The sequence below is a fragment of the Trichechus manatus genome, unplaced genomic scaffold, assembly GCF_000243295.1.
Source record: "Trichechus manatus latirostris isolate Lorelei unplaced genomic scaffold, TriManLat1.0 scaffold00094, whole genome shotgun sequence".
In the NCBI taxonomy this organism is placed as follows: Eukaryota; Metazoa; Chordata; class Mammalia; order Sirenia; family Trichechidae; genus Trichechus; species Trichechus manatus.
This window is the reverse complement of record NW_004444030.1, coordinates 2988686-3010473: the sequence shown is the minus strand read 5'-3', so window position 1 is coordinate 3010473 and position 21788 is coordinate 2988686. Positions and strand designations below refer to the sequence as shown.

The 21788-nt window shown below is 35.8% G+C and overlaps 1 protein-coding gene across 6 annotated transcripts in view; it reads left to right on the top strand.

The window, feature by feature from the left end:
- CWF19L2 (CWF19 like cell cycle control factor 2) overlaps nt 1-21788 on the top strand; it is a 163445-nt gene that overhangs the window by 93082 nt on the left and 48575 nt on the right. For all 6 annotated transcript variants that reach the window (XM_004382469.2, XM_023736940.1, XM_023736941.1 and 3 more), the window contains 2 exons: nt 10015-10131; nt 12328-12465. In XM_004382469.2, coding sequence (XP_004382526.1) covers nt 10015-10131; nt 12328-12465 — 255 coding nt within the window. The remainder of the gene's footprint in view (nt 1-10014; nt 10132-12327; nt 12466-21788) is intronic.

The window sequence follows — 21788 nt, the reverse complement described above, 5'->3', positions numbered from 1 at the left end:
TCAGTATTCTTACTCCGTTTGGTGTTCGGCCGAGTTCTTTATCTCTTCATTTGATGTTCTAGGGTTTCAGGATTGTTGATTCTCTGTTTGGGTTAGTTTTTCGGATCTTTGTTGTGGAGGGACGGCGTGGTGTTTCTGCCTAGAGCGCCATCTTGCCAGAAGTCTTGGTTTCTTTTTAAATAGGATGAATATAAGGTGACTTTTAGATTTGATTGCTGTTGTTAATATATGAAATTTAACATTGACTGTCTTTAAATTTATCTGTTTTATACTGTTAAAATACTATTTTTCACATCTAACTGAAAAGAAGATCCTATTATTTTAGTGTGCAAAACTCTAAAATGTCAATCAACATTTAAAAAAATTTCTAAATCTTCTCCTTCTTTGCCCTTCCACCCCTTAGTCAAATGCTGAAAGGAGCCTCCTTAAAAATATAATATGAAGTTATGTTCTCCTAACTAGCTTTGTAAGATTTATAATGAAGCAATGATGAAAGCATTTGCCGTGAATTGGTTTTTTTATATTGCTCTAGATATTACGATGGCTAAAATACATCTGCTTAATAAAATTAAAATCTTTAGTGATTAAACATGTCTCCAAATAATCCACTTTTAAAACTGTGAGATGAACTGTAGTCTTTTAAATCTTGTCTAATATATTTTTAGTAATGATTCTTTACATTAATAACTAATTTTCTCAAGCTTATACATGTCTCTTATCTATTCTGTCAGCAGCTTTTTGAGAGAGAGGTTAGGTAAGTCATTATTACGTCAGTTTGGCAAGAAATAAAACCAGAGCTAAAAGATTAAACATGTACCTTCATTATAATTCTAGAGCATGCTCTAGAAAAATTCCAAGATTGACAGGATGTCTTGAATAACCTAAAAGATGTGGTCATAAAATACATTTTTAGTTTATGTCTATGGTATCTCTTAGCTTCTGAATTTTGGTACTAATAAGGAGTTTGCACAATGGTCTGTACATCCTGAAGAGTTTGGTTACATTAGAGTAGCACTTCTGAGTTCTATGATCGCTTTGGACTAGAGGTACATTAGTACTTGAGGCCCCACTATGTACAAAAACAGCAATCACAGACAAAATATAAAAAGAGATAATTGAAGAGATGTAGCAAGGCTCAAAAATCAAGATATACTTCTCCATGGATGAGAAACTGAGCTCAGAAACATAAAGCAGTAAAAAGCTAAAGCTTACAGGTATACAAATTCAAAAATAGGCAGAATAGCTGAGATTTGAGCCCTTCTGAGATGATGGAAGTTAAAAGGTCCCTTCTCATAGCTCTTCACTGTCTGAGCAGGTTTGGGGGTTCTTGTAAAAGGGGTCTGGAGAAGCCTTTGGCTGAGTACTGAGGGCTATGAACCTGCTTATGATGAGAGGTGCAGAGTAAGTGGACACAGCGTGGCAACCATTACCTGAACTATGTGAAATATTCCCAATATCACTGCAGAATGAGACCCCAGAGCTATTATTGAAAGAATTGGTTCAGGTCTGGGAATCCTGTTGGACTTAGGGGAGACAGTGTCAAAACTGTCAATTAGTGAAGAGAAAAGAGTAGGCAGAGGGGGAGAGAGAGAGAGAGAGGAGGGAAGGAAAAAACCCTCCCACTTAAGATAAGCCTATACACCAACATTAGGAGCCATGATGGCACAATGGTTAAGTGCTCAGCTGCTAACTAAAAGTTCAGAGCTTTGAATCCACCCAGTGGCTCTGCTGAAGAAAAGACCTGGCAGTCTGCTCCCATAAAGACTACAGCCTGGGAAACTTATGGGACAGTTCTGCTCTGTCACATGAGGTTGCCATGAGTCAGAATCAACTCGACTGCATACAACAACATCATACACTGATATACATGTAAGAAAACATTAAGTTTTCCTTAGATAGTAAGAAATATAACATTGGGATATAAACTCATTGCCAGTCATTTGAAAATGATAGAGCATCGTTAAAATAACTTTGAAACTAAGTATGTTTACTAGTTTCATTGATGAGAACAGAATAATATCCGTAAGAAGAATAAAAAACCAAACCAAACCCATTGCTGTCGAGTTGATTCTGACTCATAGTGATCGTATGGGACAGAGAAGAACTGCCCCATAGGGTTTCCAAGGAGCAGAAACTTCTTGGTGGATTCAAACTGCCGACCTTTTGGTTAGCAGCTGAGCTTTTAACCACTGTGCCACCGGGGCTCCATATTATGAAACAAAACGAAGCAGAAGTGAAACAATCATAGGTAGATATGAAGAAAAGAGGGTATTCTGGAAATTTTAGAGATGAAAATTAAACTTAAGAGATGGGATAAATCCTAAACAGGACTCAGTCAGATAACAGATTAGTTAAATGAAAGGTAATTAAAATAATTATAGCTAATATTTATTGAGTTCTTATTTTATGCCTGGAATTGTTCTAAATGCTTTATATATATTCATTTGATCCTGAAAACACATTATTTTCTTTATTTTACAAATGAGGAAATTGAAGTAAGTAAATAATTTGCTCAAGGTTGTATAATGGAAGGATTCAACATGGGCATTCTGGCTCCAGAGCCCACATCAGCATGCTCTGTAGCCTGAGGAATTAGCCAGTAACTCAACACAGAAGAGATAAGAAAAAAAAAAAATATATATGAAAGAGTAGATATGAGATATCAAGGATAGATAAAAGCTGAAATTACTGAAATGGAAAACCAAAAACAAATGATTGTTTTAAAAAAAGAGTTTATTCTTTGAAAGAACTGATAAATTAGACAAGCCTGTGGGAAGGCTGATCAAGGAAAGAGAGAGCGAGAACATAAACAGCATTAACAATTGAAAAAGACATAGGGCTGCCTCAAGCCCAGGTGGTACCATTATGGGATTACAAAAAGTGCTTTCTTTGGGCCGATTGAAAAATAGTCTTGAGCCAGGACAGCCATTTTGGCGAATGGAATGCAGCTTGGTGTTCAGTCATTCACTGCCTTGGCTGAGTGCTTGTATGTAGTGAACAGCTTGCTCTTTTGTTATATGACTTTGAACATAATTAGATATAGTAGAGATTGTTTAAAAATCATGGAAATACTAACAGCAATAATAGCTGCTTATAACAATTTTTAAATTTAAAATATAAAAATTGAAATAGATGCTATATCATCTTTAATGATGAGAAACTCAAAACAGTATCACTGTGAACCTCTAGAATCATGGACCACTAGTTGGGAAAATCTGATCTAGTGGAAGAATTTGATTTATTTCCAAAACACAAGAATAGGCTTTTAAACGTATAGACTTTTTAATACGAGCTTTTAGTCAAAGCAATGTTTTTTTCTTTTCTTTTTACTCTATGTGTTATATATAAGTAGTGCTAAAAGGCATATATCAAAGAATAGGAATACCTTGACCCTTTTCCAGACCTTCCAGACCAGTTTTAGTTCTTAGCTGTTTCTTCTGACTTTTACTTCCATCATTTCTTTTTAAGCAGTGCCTGTAAATAGACACTGCTTGGCAAATAGTATGATTACCTTTCTTTTATGTAAAATTGTTTGTTTTTATTGGCGTTCATATTTGCTTTGTTTTTTTTTGTTTTTCATTTGCTTTGTTTCCGTGCTGGATTTTCCAATAGCTTGTTAAAATATATCCCAAACCCTGAGAGGGAAGTATTCCTCCTGGAGTTTTTGTACCTCTTGCTTGTATCTGTGCTGATTGTTCTCCAGATCTTCTGGACAGCTGTTCTGTTGTCATTTCCCATTGTCATCATCATGTGAATTGTCTTTGTTGTTTGCCTGTCTTCTACCCTGTTTCCTGGGTTTCATGTTTTCCTGGTTTTTTTTGGACTATTCTTTCAGGAGCTTCTTGAGAAAGGGTACATGAGTAGTAAATTTTATTTTATGCTCATCATTTATTGATTATTTGGCTAGGTATAGAAAAATAGAAATCATTTTCCTTCTGGCATTGCACCTTTGTCTTCTGGTGTCTGATGTTGCTGTTGAGGAGTCCAGTACCCTTGGGAGATTTTAGAGAATCTTCTCTGTATCTTCCAGTGATCATTGCTATGTTTGAGTCCATTGTTTTGGCTATGTGTCAGTCCATCTCACTGAGAGTTTCTTTTTTACTTAGAGTTTTATATTATTGGTGTAGTTTATTCAAAAGAAGTTTAGGAATTTATTTGTGATTATATTTTCCAAAGCAGTGTTTAAGATTAGATTCATATTGAACAAATAGATGATCAGCTTTTGTTATTGGCTAAAAGCAATGGTTACAGTTTGTTAGTGGCTGTAAAGAATGGTTTTGTAATCACAGAGATGGCTTCCTCTGTTAGGGAGCTAGGTTAAAACCTACAGACAAACAAAAAATCCCACCGAAAGCTTGATGTGTTCAGATTTTTCTAGATATAATAGTAGAATGATGGAAGAAGCAGTGAAACAATTGGACTCTTGTTGTGGAATGGACTTTGAGTACTCATTTCCAAGCAGTTTTTGTGGTAGCTTTTACCACAGTGCCTAAATCTTTTCTAGTGGTCATAGTAGGGTAAAATCCTAACTGGAGTGAGTTATTGTGTACCTATAAGTGAGAATTCAGTTGTATTATATTTATCTTAAAACCTGGCTGAGATCAGCCACTTCCAAAATCAACTCTAATTTCTGTCATGTTTGCAATGAATGACACCCCCTGTTACCCATTAACTTTTCACCAAATGCCCCTGAACCTTAGCTGTGATATTTCACAGTCCTAGCTCCTGTACTGACTTTCTCCTCAGCCTTTTACTCTTTATCTCCTGGCATCCTAGTTTTTTGAGTAATTTCTATCTCTAAATGCCTATAGTTTATTGCTCACAGTGAACAGACCACAGAGTCTAGAATTTCGCTATGGCTTTTGAAAAAGGTTTCCTCTACAGGGAAGATTTAAGTATCACTAACCTGCTCACAAAAAAATGATTGGTTTGATTGAGGAGTTGGAGGGAGATAATCTGGCAGTTTGTGGAACATTTTGGGGAGTTAAGGAATGGGGAAGGAGTCTGTGGGTGGTGCACAGTTCAGACCCACCTGGAAGCACGTCAGAGGACAGGCCTGGTGATCTGCTTTTGAAAGGTCACATCCTTGGAAACCCTATGGAACAGTTCTACTCTGTACACATGGGGTTGCCATGAGTAGGAATTGATGGCAACTAACAACAACCAGAAGAATGGGGTGAATATAACTAAAATGAAGGTTAAATTTAGGGCAGTATGAGGCACACATGGGGGGCCTGGTTGGAAACTCGTTAGGATATGAGGGAATAAAGCAGAAAAGTGAGGTGAGAAGTATACCCAACTAATTTATTTAAAAAGGCTAATACATCTAACTGAAAGGGAAAAGAAACTCTTCTCTTCTCTCTTATATTATGGGCAAAATTTCCTTTCCTTGTTAATATTCTAGGCTCTTTGTTGCAACTTTTCAACTCTATTGTTGTAGCGTGAAAGCGACCACAAATACTTAAATGAATGAGTGTGGTTGTGTTCCAATAAAACTCTGCTTATTGACACTGAAATTTGGATTTCATAATTTTCACATGTCATGAAACAGTATTCTTTTGATTTTATTAAGCTATTAAATAACGTAAAAAACATTCTTAGCTTGTGGGCTGAACCAAAATAAACAGCAGGCTGATTTAGCCAGCAGGCTAAAATTTGCTGACCCTGATAAAGATTCTTAAATATGCCCAATATTCTTTGTTAATGTGATTTAACAAAAATTGGAATTTACTCAATATTTCTAGTTTTTTTTTTTTCAGTTTTATAATGCTAGGCTTTTAAGCTTAGTTGAGTTTTAAGTAGGTTGGGTTAAATGGAAATTCAGGGATGACCAGGTCCTGATGTACCTTTTGCAGGTAAGTACAATTTCTTTGTTACTATAAAAATGATCTGTACTTTGGGAGAGAAAATTATTTATTATCCCACAAATATTGTAAATGCCAGTAGGGAAGGTTCATTCCTGGATATGCTAGCAAATTGATTTTATAACTTTATATAAAGTATTTTGTTTTCCCCTTTCTTTGTTTAAAAATAAGAATCCACGATTCCTGTCAGCCACAGGGCTATTGTATAGATTAATGAAGTAAAGTTCACAAAACACGTTGATATTTGTTAAAGTGTCCAAATGTTTGTAATAAGTCACTCAGTTTTAATGTTTTAAAAATATATAGTTCTACAAAGCAAACTGCAGTTGTTGGGGAAAATTTAAAAATCCGGAGCATTTGACATTGTTAAGCAAAGATTTTTTCTTTAATTTTTTAATTGTGCTTTAGGTGAAAGTTTACACCTCATACAAAATTTCTCATACAAAAATTTATACACGTATTGTTATGTGACATTAATTGCAATCCTTATAATGTGACAGCATGCTCCCCCTTTCCACCCGGGGGTTCCTTGTGTCCATTCAGCCAGTTCCTGTGCCTTCCTGCCTTCTCATCCTGCCTCCGGACACGAGCCGCCCATTTGATCTCCTATATCTGCTTGAACTAAGAAGCACACTCTTCACAAGTATTATTTTATGTTTTATAGTCCAGTCTAATCTTTGTCTGAAGAGTGGGCCTCGGGAATGGTTTTAGTTCTGGGTTAACAGAGCGTCTGGGGGCCCTGGCTTCGGGGGTTTCCCCAGTTTCAGTCAGATCAGTTAAGTCTGGTCTTTTCATGTGAGTTTGAGTTCTGCTTCACACTTTTCTCCCACTCCATCAGGGCCTCTCTTTTGTGTTCCCTGTCAGGGGGATCATTTTTTTATGGTAGCCGGGTACCATCTAATTCTTCTGGTCTCAGGCTGATGAAGTTTCTGGTTTATGTGGCCCTTTTGTCTCTTGGGCTAGTATTTTCCTTATGTCTTTGGTGTTCTTCATTCTCCTTTGCTTCAAGTGGGTTGAGACCAATTGATGCATCTTAGATGGCCACTCGCTAGCTTTTGAGACCCCAGATGCCACTCATCAAAGTGGGATGCAGAACATTTTCTTAATAAACTTTGTTATGCCAGTTGACCTAGATGTCCTCTGAAACCATGACCCCCAGATCTCAGCCCCAGCTACTCTGTCGCTCGAAGTGTTTGCTCGTGTTCAGGAAACTTCTTAGCTTTTGGTTTAGTCCAGTTGTGCTGACTTCCCCTGTATTGAGTGTTTTCCTTCCGTTCACCTAAGATGATTCTTGTCTACTCTCTAGTTAGTGAATTCCCCTCTCCCTCCCTCTCCACCCTTGTAACCATCAAAGAATGTTGTCTTAAAAGAAAAGATTTTATAAATGCTTTCTAGTTACATCAAAAAAAGGTTTCTGCTTTCTTTAGAGAAAAATTACTAAATCATATGGATGATAAAACTACTTTTGCATATTTTCAGGGTAGAATGAACTTCTCATTTCTTTCTTTAGTTTTAATGCTAAGTAGTTGGAGAACGTACTCTGTCTTGGGTACCCAAAGTGGAAAAACTTAGCGTCGTTTGTATTGGTAGGCCCAGTGAACAGAAAGTAGCAAAAAGGGGGCAAGAGAGGAGTGGGGGGAAAGTTGGTTAGCTTTGGGAGTATGGTTGTTCTCTCTGAGGTACTAGTTTATTAAATCCATTTATCAAGCAAGTATTTATGGAGTACCCACAGTATGTTTGACACGACATAGTGTACAGTTTGAGCTTTGTCCTGGAAAAGTGGGAAAGACAAATAATTATTAACAAATAGTTAACCTCCAGCAAATTAAATGTGCCTAAAATAATTTGGTAACAGAGCGTTGGGTGTCACTAACTCCTTCGTTTCCTAGTTGAGCATGAAGGGAATGTTGTTCCATGCAGAGGAAATAAAATGTACAGCCATAGAATTATGAAGAGCTAGAAAAGGAGTCTAGGGCCAGAATTTGAAGGCCTTTTATACTGTGCTAAGATGCTTAGACTTTATATAGCACAGTACTTCTCAGACTGTCTGTGGTGTAGGACCACGTTTATATTTCCAGTCCATTATCGGCTAATTGTTTTTGTAAAATCCAATAAAAATGAATTATAGAAAAAAAAAAGAAAATTCCTGGGTTTGCTAAAGCAGGTTTAGTGAAATAATTTTTATAATAAAAATGTAAAAAATAAAAATATTTAAACTACAAGTCCTAAATTTTTATGTAGATTGAACCAACACAAAATTAGTCTATAAGATTGCTATAAAAGTTCGTTAAGCACTCAGCTTCTGTACTTGTCTCATCATGACTAGTAACAAATATTTTGCCGCTGGTAACAATTCTCGGGCTGACACTGATACGTGAACAGTAGTGATTTTGATCTCTGTCATACGGGATCCCTGTAGAGTTTTAAGCAGAGAATGGCATAATTATGTTTATGTTAAAACACAATGACTTTATTGGCAGTATAAGTGATAATCAGGTTTCACAGTGGAAGGATAGTAACCATGGAACCCTGGAATCATCAGGATTTGAGGAATAGCTAGAAATATAGGAGAAAGTGAAATTGGCTTTCTTTATACTGATAATGATAATAAAAATAATTCCCTCATTAGACTATAAACTTCTTAAAGGCAGGAACCACATTTGTTTTGTTAACTAACATATAGTAGACACTTTCAAAAATAATTGATGAATGAATGAATGGGTTAGAGAGGTAAGAGAGAACCAGTAGAGTTGAGTGTTTAAAACCAAAATGAGGAAAGTTGCAGGTTAGAGGATATAATAAACAGAATCACATGCTGTGAAATCCAGGAAGATGATCATTGGAAATTGTTTATTAGATTTAATAATTCAAAGGTCCTTAGTGAGATCAACTTCAGCAGAGTGATAAAGTTAGAAGCCAGATTATAATGTGTTGCCCATCCCTATTATCTGATAAGAGAATGAATAGAGGTAGCTTTAAAATATGACATTTCATTAACTGAGGAAAAAAGTAGTGATAAATAATCTTTTCTGTCCACTTCGTATTGTGTGTGAATGTAAGATTAATAATAAATCTTTTTTTCTTCCATTTCAACAGAGGAACTAAATCTCTATTAAATGGAATTGAAATTAACTTTTAATGTTTGATTCTGGTTTGAGAGGAAAAATGAAATATAAATGATTTGCTTGGTCTTATTTCAGATCGATTTTTGATGAAGTAGTTTGCTAATATTTTTTATGTGATTCTTCATTAAAACCTTCCCAATAACATTCCATTTTCATCACAGAGTAAAATTTACTCTTGTTCTCTACTGTGCTAGGCGTGTAATTAGCTAAAAGTTGGTGGAAAAAATATTACGGCTTGAAAGTATGTGGGATATAACTTCTTCTGTAAAGTCATAGAGGTGGAAAGCATTTAAGGGCTATTAATAGAAAGGCCAGAGGTTGTGTGAAGTATCATTAAGAGTTCTGGTGGTGGCAGTGGCTAAAGCACTTGGCTGCTAATGAAAAGGCTGGCAGTTCGAACCCACGAGCTGCTCCATGGGAGAAAGGTATGACAGTCTGCTTCTGTAAAGATTTGCAGCCTTGGGAACCCTATGGGGCTGCTCTACTATGTTCTAAGGGGTTGCTGTGAATCAGAATCAACTAGACAACAGTGGGTTTGGTTTTATTTAGTTATTTATTTTTTTGGAGTGTCATTATAATAGTTAATTTAACACAATTGTCCTTTAGTTGCTTTATTTCTTATAATTAAGTTTTACTAGACTCTTTAGATTGAAGAAACATCCATTAAACATGACAATCTGCTTCATTAAGTGATGGACCCTCTTATACAGTGTCTGGTTGACTACTGGTACTTTGTCATCTTTTGATCATGTCTAGATGAAAGCTGTATTTGAAGTTTGCTTCTGTGATTGCTTTTAAAAAATTTTTTTATAATAAAATAGACTTTCAGTACTTTATCCCCACCTTTTTCCTAAAATGATTATGGTCATTTTATAGTATAGTAGATAATTAAAATCCAGGAGATTTAAGCAATCCATAATATTATGTGAAGGCCAGAATCTTCCTTATGTTGTTCTTGTTATTAAACATAAACATTCAACACTCTTTGTATTAATTTCAAAAGCTGTCTCTAAATCTTTACACAGATTGAAGACCAGCAAGAAGTGATCCTTGTCAGAACAGATCAGTCTGGAAGAGTATGGCCTGTGAACACACCAGGAAAAGCCCTGCAATCAAATGGAGGAAGGAGGAGGAGACAGATGGTATGTTTAACACAATGTTTTTATGAACTCAAAATTATTTTTTTCAAAATCCTTGGAAGTTTCTTTGCATTAGATTACTTCAAAATATTTTATAAAATGTACTTTCTAATGCAAACATTAGAAAATCATAAAATTATGTTACTCCTTTTATTCTTAATTATATCCCTTTGTTTTTACAACATATCATCTAATTCAACTACTTTTTTTTGTTTTTATGTTTTGCAACTTGATTCACTCTCACACTCATGTACTTCTGTATCAGTATATTTTAAGGCTGTTGTTGAGAATGTACACAGCAACACATACACCAATTTACATTTCTACGTGTACCATTTACTGACATTGATTACATTCTTAGAGTTGTGCAACCATTCTCACACTCGTTTTCTGAGTTGTTCCTCACCCATTAGCGTAAATTCACTACCATCTAAGATTCTATCTAATCTTTCAAGTTGTTGTTATTAATTTGATCCCTTATAAATAGTTCTTAAAGGAGCATAATGCTCAAGGCAGCCATTTTTTCTGCTTAAGCTAAATTATTGTATGGTTTACGAAGACTCTGGAAAATATTTGTGGTTTAAGGTTTGAAGATTATCCTAGGGCAGAGTTTCAGGGATTCATCCAACCTTCATGGCTCCAGAAGTCTGGAGTCAATGACAATTTAAAATTCTGTTTTGCTTTTTCCCCTTTTGATCAGGATTCTTCTATAGAATCTTTGATCAAATTCAACTAATTAAAAAAAAATAGTTAATTTTGAATGTTTAAGGCAATTAATTTTAGTATACATTTCTTTGATATTGTTTATGCATAAGCTTCTTCTTGCATACTTACCATAGCTCTTACGGAACTTTGATCTCCCAAACCTGTTATCTGTATTAGATAGCTGATTTGAGACGTGGTGATGGGGTGTCCACACACGATGATGTCTTAAGAAATTATGGAAGTGCTGTGATCCTTTATAAACCTAATTTTCCATCTTCTAGCTCTAGCAATTAGTTTTTAACCTTACCTTGAGGCTCTTGAGATGGCAAAAACAGCATACTGAGTTTTCCCAAGTTAGGTTTTTGTTTTAAATTTGCAAGCTGTGCAAATGGGAATTGGTGTACACGAAAGATCATTCAGAATTTTTCTGTCAAATATTCTTTTTCTACTGAGTGCCTGTGCTGCTAGAGATATTAATTTATTCATTCAGCAAATAGAAAGTGGGATGGATACCTCTTCTAATGTAATGGGAAGAATTAGGAGGTTGGAGGAGAGATGAGGCAGGAGAATAGTGAAGGCTTGAATTATTTGCTATGGAAATGACAGAAAGAACTGACAAGGAATCAATAGACACATTGCCAGAATGCACTGAGGGCCCTTTTTGAGTTACATATTAAACAAGCAGTCTAGCATAAGAGTAAAGAAGGTAGATACATTAATTCAAGATTGAGGTTTGCTCTCTGAGTATAGTGAAAGGACAGAAGGGTCAGGAATTGAGAGTCTGGAGCCAGGGAGTGATTGAATTCATAGAATATGAGATTTAAGCTAGTGAAGACAGGAACTGTAACGTTGGGACAAAATATTCGGAACATGGTTCCAAAGATCTCAAAGAAGTTGAAGATCAGGTTTTATTTGGGTAAAAGAATATAAGAGTACCATTGGGGACATTTGATTTGGGAGGAAATAAATAGCACTTTTCTCTTTCACACCTGGGTACAGAACCAACTGATAGGAAGAACCAGGATTGTGTTAGTTGGGGATCAGAATATCAGCTTTATTTCTGATAAAGCTATTTGGGGAACATGGGCTTAATAATTGTAAGTGGGCTTTCTAAGACTTCTCTTCTGTTTATACTTACACAATCTCTAGATAACTTCAGGGTTTCCTCTATGGTGGTAGGGAGTTTTTGCTACAAGGAGGAGCACAGCAGAAAGGAGAGAAGAAGACAGAGCAGTTCTTCTCTTTCCCCCAAAAGAATGTTTGAATATCAGCAATGTCATGCTTCCATCCCTGGGGAAGAGGAGAGAAAAGGGGCAGATGAAGTAAGAAGTGTTACTGTAGTGGAAGTTCCTTCACATGGAAGCAGGTAGAATAGGGATCTGGAAGGAAAGATTAGTGGAATTTTCACGTTTACCATTAAACTTACAGATAATCTATTAAAAATTCTTCAGATCTCATGTTTTCACTAAATCAGTAATGTTTATTTTGTCATAGGCTTCAACCCATGAAGAAAAAGAAAGGGTCAGATACTTTCATGATGATGATAATCTAAGCCTAAATGATTTAGTCAAAAATGAAAAGATGGGAACAGCAAGAGATCAAAACAAACTTTTTATGAAAATGGCATCTAAGGTAAGATATATTCATAGCATGTTTTTGAAGTTTGAGAAGCTGATTATTCAGTCTAGCAGTGATTTACTTGTAGAGAGCTGGTTCTCTCTAATCTTGATTTATTAATTTAAATCTTTTGTAGGACATATTCGAAACATACATTTTGGAATTGATTTGATTATGTAATATACATTTTGTTTGTTTTTAAATATAGAACTAGTTTAGTTCTTTAATGTAGTCCATGAACATTAATTATAGATTTAATCTAACATTTAATTTAAAGGAAAGTTTTAGGCCAGAGTTTAATGATTGGTAACATGCTGCAAGTAGGGTTACCAAACTGTCTTGTCTTAATGTTCCTTCAGTTCTTCATAGTTATGTCATCAAGAAGTAGAAGAATACTTGGAGTAATATATTATGGATTGTAGAGAAGGCAACTTGTAATCATAAGTCCACTTATATGAAAATATACGTTATCTTACTACATCATTATGGATAGTAAACAGAATGAAGTATTGTTTTCAAATTGTATTCTTTGTTGCAGTCTCTTCCTAAACACTACATTTAAAATATTTTGTAAACGAGACATTGTATTTGAACTTAATTTTATAGCAAAGGTTGGCAAACTATGACCCTGTGGGAAAAATTTAGCTCACCACGTGTTTTTGTAAGTAAAGCTTTATTGGAAAACGGCCATTTACATTTCTTTACATATTGTCTACTGCTGTGTTCCCTCTATAATTACCAAGTTGAGTAGTTGTAACAGAGACTGTATGGCCCACAAAGCAAAAAAATATTTACTCTCTGGCCCTTTACTGAAGAAGTTTGCCCATCCCTGTTCTATAATTCCAATGGTTACTTTTTTGGTAGTAGTGTGATTTGAACTAGGTATCTGGAGGACAGGAGTGGGAGGGAGATTTTTCACTGTATACCTTTTCAGATTTACAATATATATTTATTAACTATGTGAATGTATTACCTGGTCAAAAAATTAACTTTGTGAGAATTAAAATAAATTAAAGGTAACCAAAGTACGTGTCTGTCTGTGTTTGTGTGTATAGGAGTAAAATAAACAACTTGGATTTAAATTTAGAAATGGTCATTCTTCCTATCACCAAGAATTGTATGGGATCTTATAAATTTAGCATAATTTTACTCTCTATTTGGGGGGAAATAATAGGAATCTCCTAGGGTCTGGAAATTCAGTGCAGAAAGGAGGACGTATATATATGTGTGTGTGTGTGTACTGATTGAATGATTGACTGATTGATTGTGCTTTAGGTGAAAGTTTATAGAGCAAATTAGTTTCCCATTTGATAGTTTGTATATAAAGTGTTCCATGAATGATACTGGTTGCATTTCCCACAGTGTGTCCGCACTCTTCCAGTTTCTGCCCTGTGTTCTCCATTTCCTTTCATCTGAATTTTCTACTCTTTCCGGCCTTTTCACCTTTGCTTTTGGGCAAATGGTGTCCTTGGGATCTCATATAATTGATTGTTCTAAGGAACACGTTCTCTTGGGTTTTATTGTTTATTTTATGGGCCTGTCTATTGTTTGCCTGAAAGGTGGTCTCTGGGAATGGCTTCAGTTCCAGATCAGAAGGATGTCTTAGGGCCATAGTCTCGGTGGTTCCTCCAGTGTCTGTCAGACCAGTAAGTCTGGTCTTTTGTGAATTTGATTTTTTTGTTTTACATTTTTCTACCACTCTTTTTGGGACCGTCTGTTGTGATCACAGTTAGAGCAGTTGGTAATGGTAGCCAGGCACCATCTAGTTCTTCTGGTTTCATGCTCGTGTAGGCTCATGTGGTCCATTACTCCACTAGTCCTTTGGACTAATTGCTCTCTTGTATCTTTGGTTTTCTTCAGTCTTCTTTGCTCTGGATGGGAAGAGACCAATAGTTGGATCTTAAATGGCTGGTCGCAAGCTTTTAAGACCCTGGATGCTACTCACCAAAGTAGAATGGAGAACATTGTCTTTATAAATTGTGTTATGCCATTTGACGTAGATGACCCCTGAGTCTATGATCCTTTGCCTTTGGGCCTAGCAGCTTCATCCTGCGAGGTGTTTGGTTATGTCTGAGAAGTTTCCATGACTGTGTCCTTGTGTGCTCTGTTGTCTATATTAATATACATGCAGCACCTACAATTATGTATGTAGAAATATCCATAACCAAACCTATATGTGCAGGTGGGTGTGCTCCCTTACACTCTCCCACACCTTTAGCATACCTATCTACCTATCTATCCATTCATAAATTATTGTTTGTTAATACTATTGTTGCAGGATTGTCTATGTTATAGTAATTACTATAGTTGCCCTTTATTCATGCGTTCCTCTGAGCGTTCTTCCTTTGCCTTGGTCATGTGTGCTGACTTCCCCCATATTGTGTATTGCCTTTCTCTTCCCCAGTATTAACACATGTCTTCTATCTAGTTAGTAATTTTCCCTCTCTCCCTATCCCATCCTTGGTTACCATCAAAGAATTTTTTTTTCCTGTGTGTAAACCTTTTCTTGTTTTTTTATAATAGTGGTCTCGTACACAATATTTGTCCTTTTGTGATTGACTTAGTTCACTCAATATAATGTCTTCCTAATTCATTGATGTTGTAAGATGTTTCGTGGATTCGTCATTATCCTTTATTGTTGTGTAGTATTCCATTGTGTGTATGTACCACAGTTTGTTTATCCATTCATATTGATGGGCACTTAGGTTGTTTCCATCTTTTTGCTGTTGTGAGTAATGCTGCAATGAACATGGGTGTGCATATGCCTATTCGTGTCACAGCTCTTATTTCTTTAGGATATATACTTAGGAGTGGGATTGCTGAATCATATGGTATTTCTATTTCTAGCCTTTTAAGTAAGCACCATACCATTTTCCATAGTGGTTGTAGTATTTTACATCACCACTAGCAGTGTATAAGAGTTCCAGTCTCCCCACAACCTCACCAACATTTGTTATTTTCTGTTTTTTTGGTTAGTGACATTATTGCTGGGGTGAGATGGTATCTCATTGTAGTTTTGATTTGCATGTCTCTAATGGCTAACAATCGCTAACATTTCTTCATGTATTTGTTAGTTGCGTGAATGTCTTCTTTGGTGAACTGTCTGTTCATATCCTTTGCCCCTTTTTAAATTTCGATTGTTTCTCTTTTTGTTGTTGAGGTATTGGAGTATTCTATAGATTTTAGAGATTAGACCCTTGTCGGATATGTCATAGTCAAAATTTTTTCCCAGCCGTAGGTTCTTTTTTTACTCTTTTAGAGAAGTCTTTTGATGAATATAAGTGTTTAATGATTAGTAGGTCCCATTTATCTAGTTCATCTTTTGCTGTTCATGCATTTTTAGTTTGGTATTCTATTTATGCCATATATTAGGACCCTTAGTGCAGTGGTTAAAGCAGTAGACTGCTAACGAAAAGATTGGTGGTTCGAAACCACCAGTGGCTCCGTGGGAGAAAGATGTGGCAGTCTGCTTCTATAGAGGTTTACGGCCTCAGAAACCCTGTGGGGTCACTATGAGTCAGAATTGACTCTATGGCAGCGGGAGCGTTGTCCCTATTTTTTCTTCCATGATCTGTATATTTAGGTCTTTGATCCATTTTATATTTACATTTAGGTCTTTAGGTTTTCTATTTAGGTCTTTGATCCATTTTGAGTTAATGTTCGTGTACGGTGTGAAATATGGGTCCTGTTTCATTTTTCTACAGATAGACATCCAGTTTTGCGAGCACCATTTGTTAAAGAGACCGTCTCTTCCCCATTTAATTGACTTTGGCCCTTTGACAAAGATCAGCTCTCCATGGGTGGATGGATTTACATCTGGGTTCTTAATTCTGTTCCATTGGTCTATGTGTCTGTCACTGTACCAGTACCAGACTGTTTTGACTACTGTGGCTGTATAGTAGGTTCTGAGATCAGGTAATGTGAGGCCTCCTACTTTGTTCTTCTTCAGTAAGGCTTTAATTATCCTGGGCCTCTTTCCTTTCCATATAAAGTTGATGATTAGTGTTTCTATCTTGTTAAAGAATGTTGTTGGAATTTGGATAGGGATTGCATTATATTTATAAATAGCTTTGGGTGGTATTGACATTTTCACAATGTTTAGTCTTCCTGTCCATTAACATAGTATGTTTTTCCATTTATGTAGGTCTCTTCATTTCTTGCAGTAGTGTTTTGTAGTTTTCTTTGTACAAGTCTTTTACATCCCTGGTTAGATTCATTCCTAAGTATTTAATCTTTTTAGGGGCTATTATAAATTGTATTGTTTTCCTGATTTCCTTTTCGAAGTTCTCTTTGTTAGCATAGAGGAATCCAACTGATTTTTGTATGCTGATCTTGTATCCTGCTACTTTGCTGAATCCAGGAAGTACATTTTTTTTTTTGGAAGTACATGTTTTTATGAAAGTTTTCTTCTCAAAAATGGGATCACTTTATGTTGAAGTCTGAATTAAGTACAGTTTGATTAATGCTATCCTAGTCCATTTAAGTTTATATCTGTGTTAGAAATTGTAATAATAGCCATTTATTCATTCACCAGAGACTTATTGAATATTTAATTTGTGCCAGAATGGTGATTCTAGGTGCTGGGTGCAGAGAAGGGATCAAGTTATAGTTCCTCCCCTCAAGGAGCTTATATTTCTAGTGCATGAGACAGACAATGAACAAATACATAATATAAAATATTACATAACTTAAATAATATATTCCAAAATAGAAACTATTTCTTCGAAAATAAAGCAAGGTAAGGACATAGGGTGATGTTGTCAATACAGTGTTGATGGAAGGACTCTCTGTGGACTTAACGTTTCAGACTCTGAACAAAGTGAGGGAGTGATACAATATCTGGGGGGAGAATATTCCAAGCAGAAGAAACAATAAATACAAAGGATCTGAAGCAGAGATAAGCTTGAAGAACATCAGGAAACAGCAAGAAAACAAGTGTGACTGGGAGTAGAGTGAGCATGGGAAAGTGAAATAGAAGATGTGATAGGAGACATACCAGGGGTCAGATTGTGTAGGGTCTTATAGGCCATTGCATAAGAACTTTCATTTTTGTTATAAATGATGGAAAGCTGTGGAAGGTTTTTAGGAGGGTAGTGCTATAATCTGGTTTACGTTTCTACAAGATTTCTCTGGCTTCTCTTTCAAGAAGATAATTTAGAGAGGCAAGGATGGAACCTGGGAGATCTCTTAGTCCAGATATGAGGTAATAGAGCCTTGGATTAGAGTGGTAAAATTGGTGAGAAGTGTTAGGATTTGGGGCAATACTTGTGCTGTTTATTGAAATGGGAAAAACTGGAGGAGGGACAGCATGGGAGGGGAGGGGAGGTCAAGAGTACTATTCTGGACATGCAAAGTATGAAATGCTTATTAGACATTCCCATGTTGGTGTGGAGTGACTTCCCCTGGAGCTCTGGGTAGAGGTTGGATTGCCCATTATATTTGGATGCTGCTAGCATTTAAAGAATACTTAAAGCCATGAGATTTAGGAGATTATTGGTGAGGAGAGTCTAAAGACCTAGCCCTATAGTACTGCCTGGAAGAGAGAAAGGATTCCATCAATGAGACTGAGAAGGTGCAGCCAGTGAGGTAGGAGGAAATCAAAGAGGGTATGGTGTTTCAAAGCCAGAAAAGATGGGAAGGAGGTCAGCTGCTTCTGAGAAACTGAGTAAGATGAAGTGGGGGAAATGGTCATTGGATTTGGCAATGTGGACATTTCTGGTGACAAGTGTGGTTTCCTTGGTTTGGATAAAAATCTGATTATATCAGGCTCAAGACTGAATGTGAAAAGAGTTTGTGAAGATAGCGAGTATATACTACTAAATACTCTTAGAAAGAATTTGCTAATAGAAAAACAGTAACTGGATGGGGTAAGTGAAGTTTTTTTTTTTTTTTTTTTAAATATGAGCACTAATGCAGCATGTTTGTATGAGGATGGGAATAATCTAGTGGAAATATTGATGTAGTAGAGAAGGGGCTAATTGCAGAAGTCAAGTCCTTGAGTAGCCAAAAGTTAAATGGGATACAATGGACAGATGGAGAGATGCCCTTTGAGAGGAGCTGGTAACTGTTCATCTATTGTAACAGAGGGAAGGGCAGAGTGTACGGATACAGTGTACAGATACATGTGGTAGTAGGAAAATGAATGTCTTTTCTTCCTATTGCTTCTGTTAGCTTAATGAAAAGACTAAGGTTATCAGCTGAGGGTGATGATGGAAAGGGGGTGCTAAGGTTTGAGAAGATGTGTAATGGTCTTTGGGAGAACCTGTGATGGAGTTTACGTGGGAAACCCACTGCCTGGATTGATTGCCAGGCAGTGCTGAGGGCCCATCTATCTGAGGTTTGTGGTTATGAATTTAAAATTAAACGTTAAGGTGCTTGTGGATTTTTCTTTTGTCCTGTTTGGGCACAGCAGGGAATGAATAGAAACTTTGTTTTATTTGGATTATGAAACAATGATCATGACTTGTTTTGTATTTTTCATGTTTTACCACCATTGCTTATTGCTTTAAGAGTACAAATAATAAAACACATTTATGCTGTGTGTTTCTTTTGCTATATTTATACATTATGAAGTCTTTTAATAATATATGGAATCGTTTTTAGTATTAACTGATTTGACAATAATTGCAACTTCATTTGGCCAGTTACCCTGAACATTTTTGATCTTTGATTTGTTTTTTAATTCAAGTTTTCTAAACTAGAACATTATAGAAGCTAGAATACTACAAAATTTGTCACTGGTATTTGGTCCCTACCCGTTGCATTCCCAGTCTATATTAGCTACACCAGAAACTTTTGATTTACAAAGTAATGCCCCAATTTTATAAAATGATGTGTTTTAAATAGTCATGTAAAATTTTCTTTATTAAATGTATTTATTAGAAAACTTTCTAGGGTAGTGCCTGTCATAGACAGTAGACACACAATAAATGTTTATTTTTTGTGTGTCTCTCTTTAATTTTTTTACGCTGTTTATAAATAAATGCTTACTGTTTTGTTCTTTATATGATTTAAATATTCATCTAATAATTTTCAGCAGAAATTGGCCAGAACTGATAGAACATATAGGTATAATCTATAAACTGAACATCTATACATCTATAAACGTCTATAAACTCTGCAACTGGTACAGATATAATTCAAATTTTTAAGAAACTATTGATGATCAGTTTATATACTGTTGAATTTGTAGTAGTATTGTATTAACATTTTGACAAGGGTGTTGTTTTTATCCAAGCAAATTGTTTCCTTTGCGTTATTTAAGGGAGATGTTAATTTGGTTGTGTTGTTGTTGTTGTCTGCTGTCAAGTTGATTCTGATTCATAGAGACCCTATAGGACAGAGTAGAACTGCCTCATAGGGTGTCCAAGGTTTTTTCACGTCTTTTTGTTGTTGTTGTTCTGGTTAGTTTGTATTTGAAGAGGATAGGCTTGAATCATATTAGACAATTTCTCATAAAAAAGCATAAAAGTGTTTTGTTTTTGGTTTGCTTTATTTTTTAATGCACAAAATAATGTCAGTCCCTACCTGTATGCTGTAGAGCCAATAGAGTTACAGGTCGCTATGGAAATGCTGATTTGGCATTGTTTTATTTTTAGTTCATCAAGACTAGTAATATCCTCAGTATACTAGCACTTTTTTTGTAGGTTTAATAATTAAAATCAGCTCTGGTAAAAATTTGAAGTAACACTAAAAGCTTATAAAAATCAAAGTACTTGGCATATTTACCACTTTCTTAATCCCCTCACTCTTAAAAACTTATGAACTAAAGTAGCTAAGTTATTGCATTTTTAGAACTAGTAATATCTTTGGTATGTATAGTTTAGATATGTTAAATATTTCATGAAGAGACCACAAAAGCTCATTACCATATATTTCTTACTGTTAGTTGAAAGTGATTGAGTCCAGAATAGGAGTGGGCAAACTTCTTCTGTAAAGGATCAGATGGTAAATATCTTTGGCTTTCTATTGCAGCTGTTTGTGGTGGTTCAAAAGCAGCCATAGATGATACTTAAATGAATGGGCGTAGCTATATTCCAACAATATTTATAAAAACAGGTGACTTGCCTGTATTGGCCTATGGGCCATAGTTTGCCAATCCCTGATCTAGGATGTCATGGAAAATAGCTTTGAATTTGGGTACTTCTTTTGCTTAGTGGTTCCCCTGAACATGAATTGTAGGCCTGAAGAGAAGTAACAAGTCAGGAGTAGTTGATACAGAATAAGATTCTGTTTATTTATTTGTTTATTCAGTCAATAAATGTTAATTGATTACATTCATTGTATAGGATATTCTCTTACTGGGAATACAGTAGCACATGAGGAAGACTTGATCCATGCTTTTATGGAACTTATAGGCTAGTGAGGAAAAAGAATCATTAAATAAATTACAAAAAACTAGTTCAGTAATTACAGATGTGCAAATTGCTGTGAAAAATAAGTACAGAGTCTTTTGGGAGTAACACCAGGGTGATCTAGCATGAACTAGGGAGACAGGAAAGGTTTTGTGATGGACAGTAAGCATAATACTGTTTCCAGTCAGTATTTAGTTCTACCCTGTTGTCTTTTGCTTTTGGTGTAGATGGATGGATGGATGGATGGGTGGGTGGGTGGATGGATGGGTGGGTGGGTGGATGGATGGAAAGCCGGCTGGCTGGGTGGATAGCTGGATGGATGGATGAATAGCTGGATGGATGGATGGGTGGATGGGTAGCTGAATGGATAGGTGGATAGCTGGATGGATAGATGAATAGCTTGATGAATGGATGGATAGCTGGATGGATGGGTAGATGGATAGCTGGATGGATGGTTAGATAGGTGGTTACCTGGATGGATGGATACATAGACACCCTCTCCTCACTTTCACTATCTTGTCATCTGACATTTTACATTTAGAACAATAGTAGAAAATCTACGATCCGACTATTTTGCCCATTAATGATGAACGTCTGGCAGTAATGAATGCTGAGATGTGAGGCAAGAGTGATGCTGGCTGTGATAGTTAAGATTATGTATTGATTTGACAGGCCATGATTCTCAGTGGTTTGGCAGTTATGTAATGATGTAATTTGGCAGTTATGTAATGATGTACTCATCCTCCATTTTGTGATCTGATGTGGTCATCCTCCATTTTTGCATAACACTAACTTTGCATAACGACCTGGTCTTTAGAACCTAACCACATCAGTAAGTGAGAAGAGGGTGTATTACAATTGTATTCCATTTATTTATTAGTTTATTTTACTGCCCATCCTTTTGTAATTCTGAAATACAGATCATTTTCTTTTCAGTTTATTTTACCATTAAACCTTTAATAGCATCTCTTTCTTATAAACAAG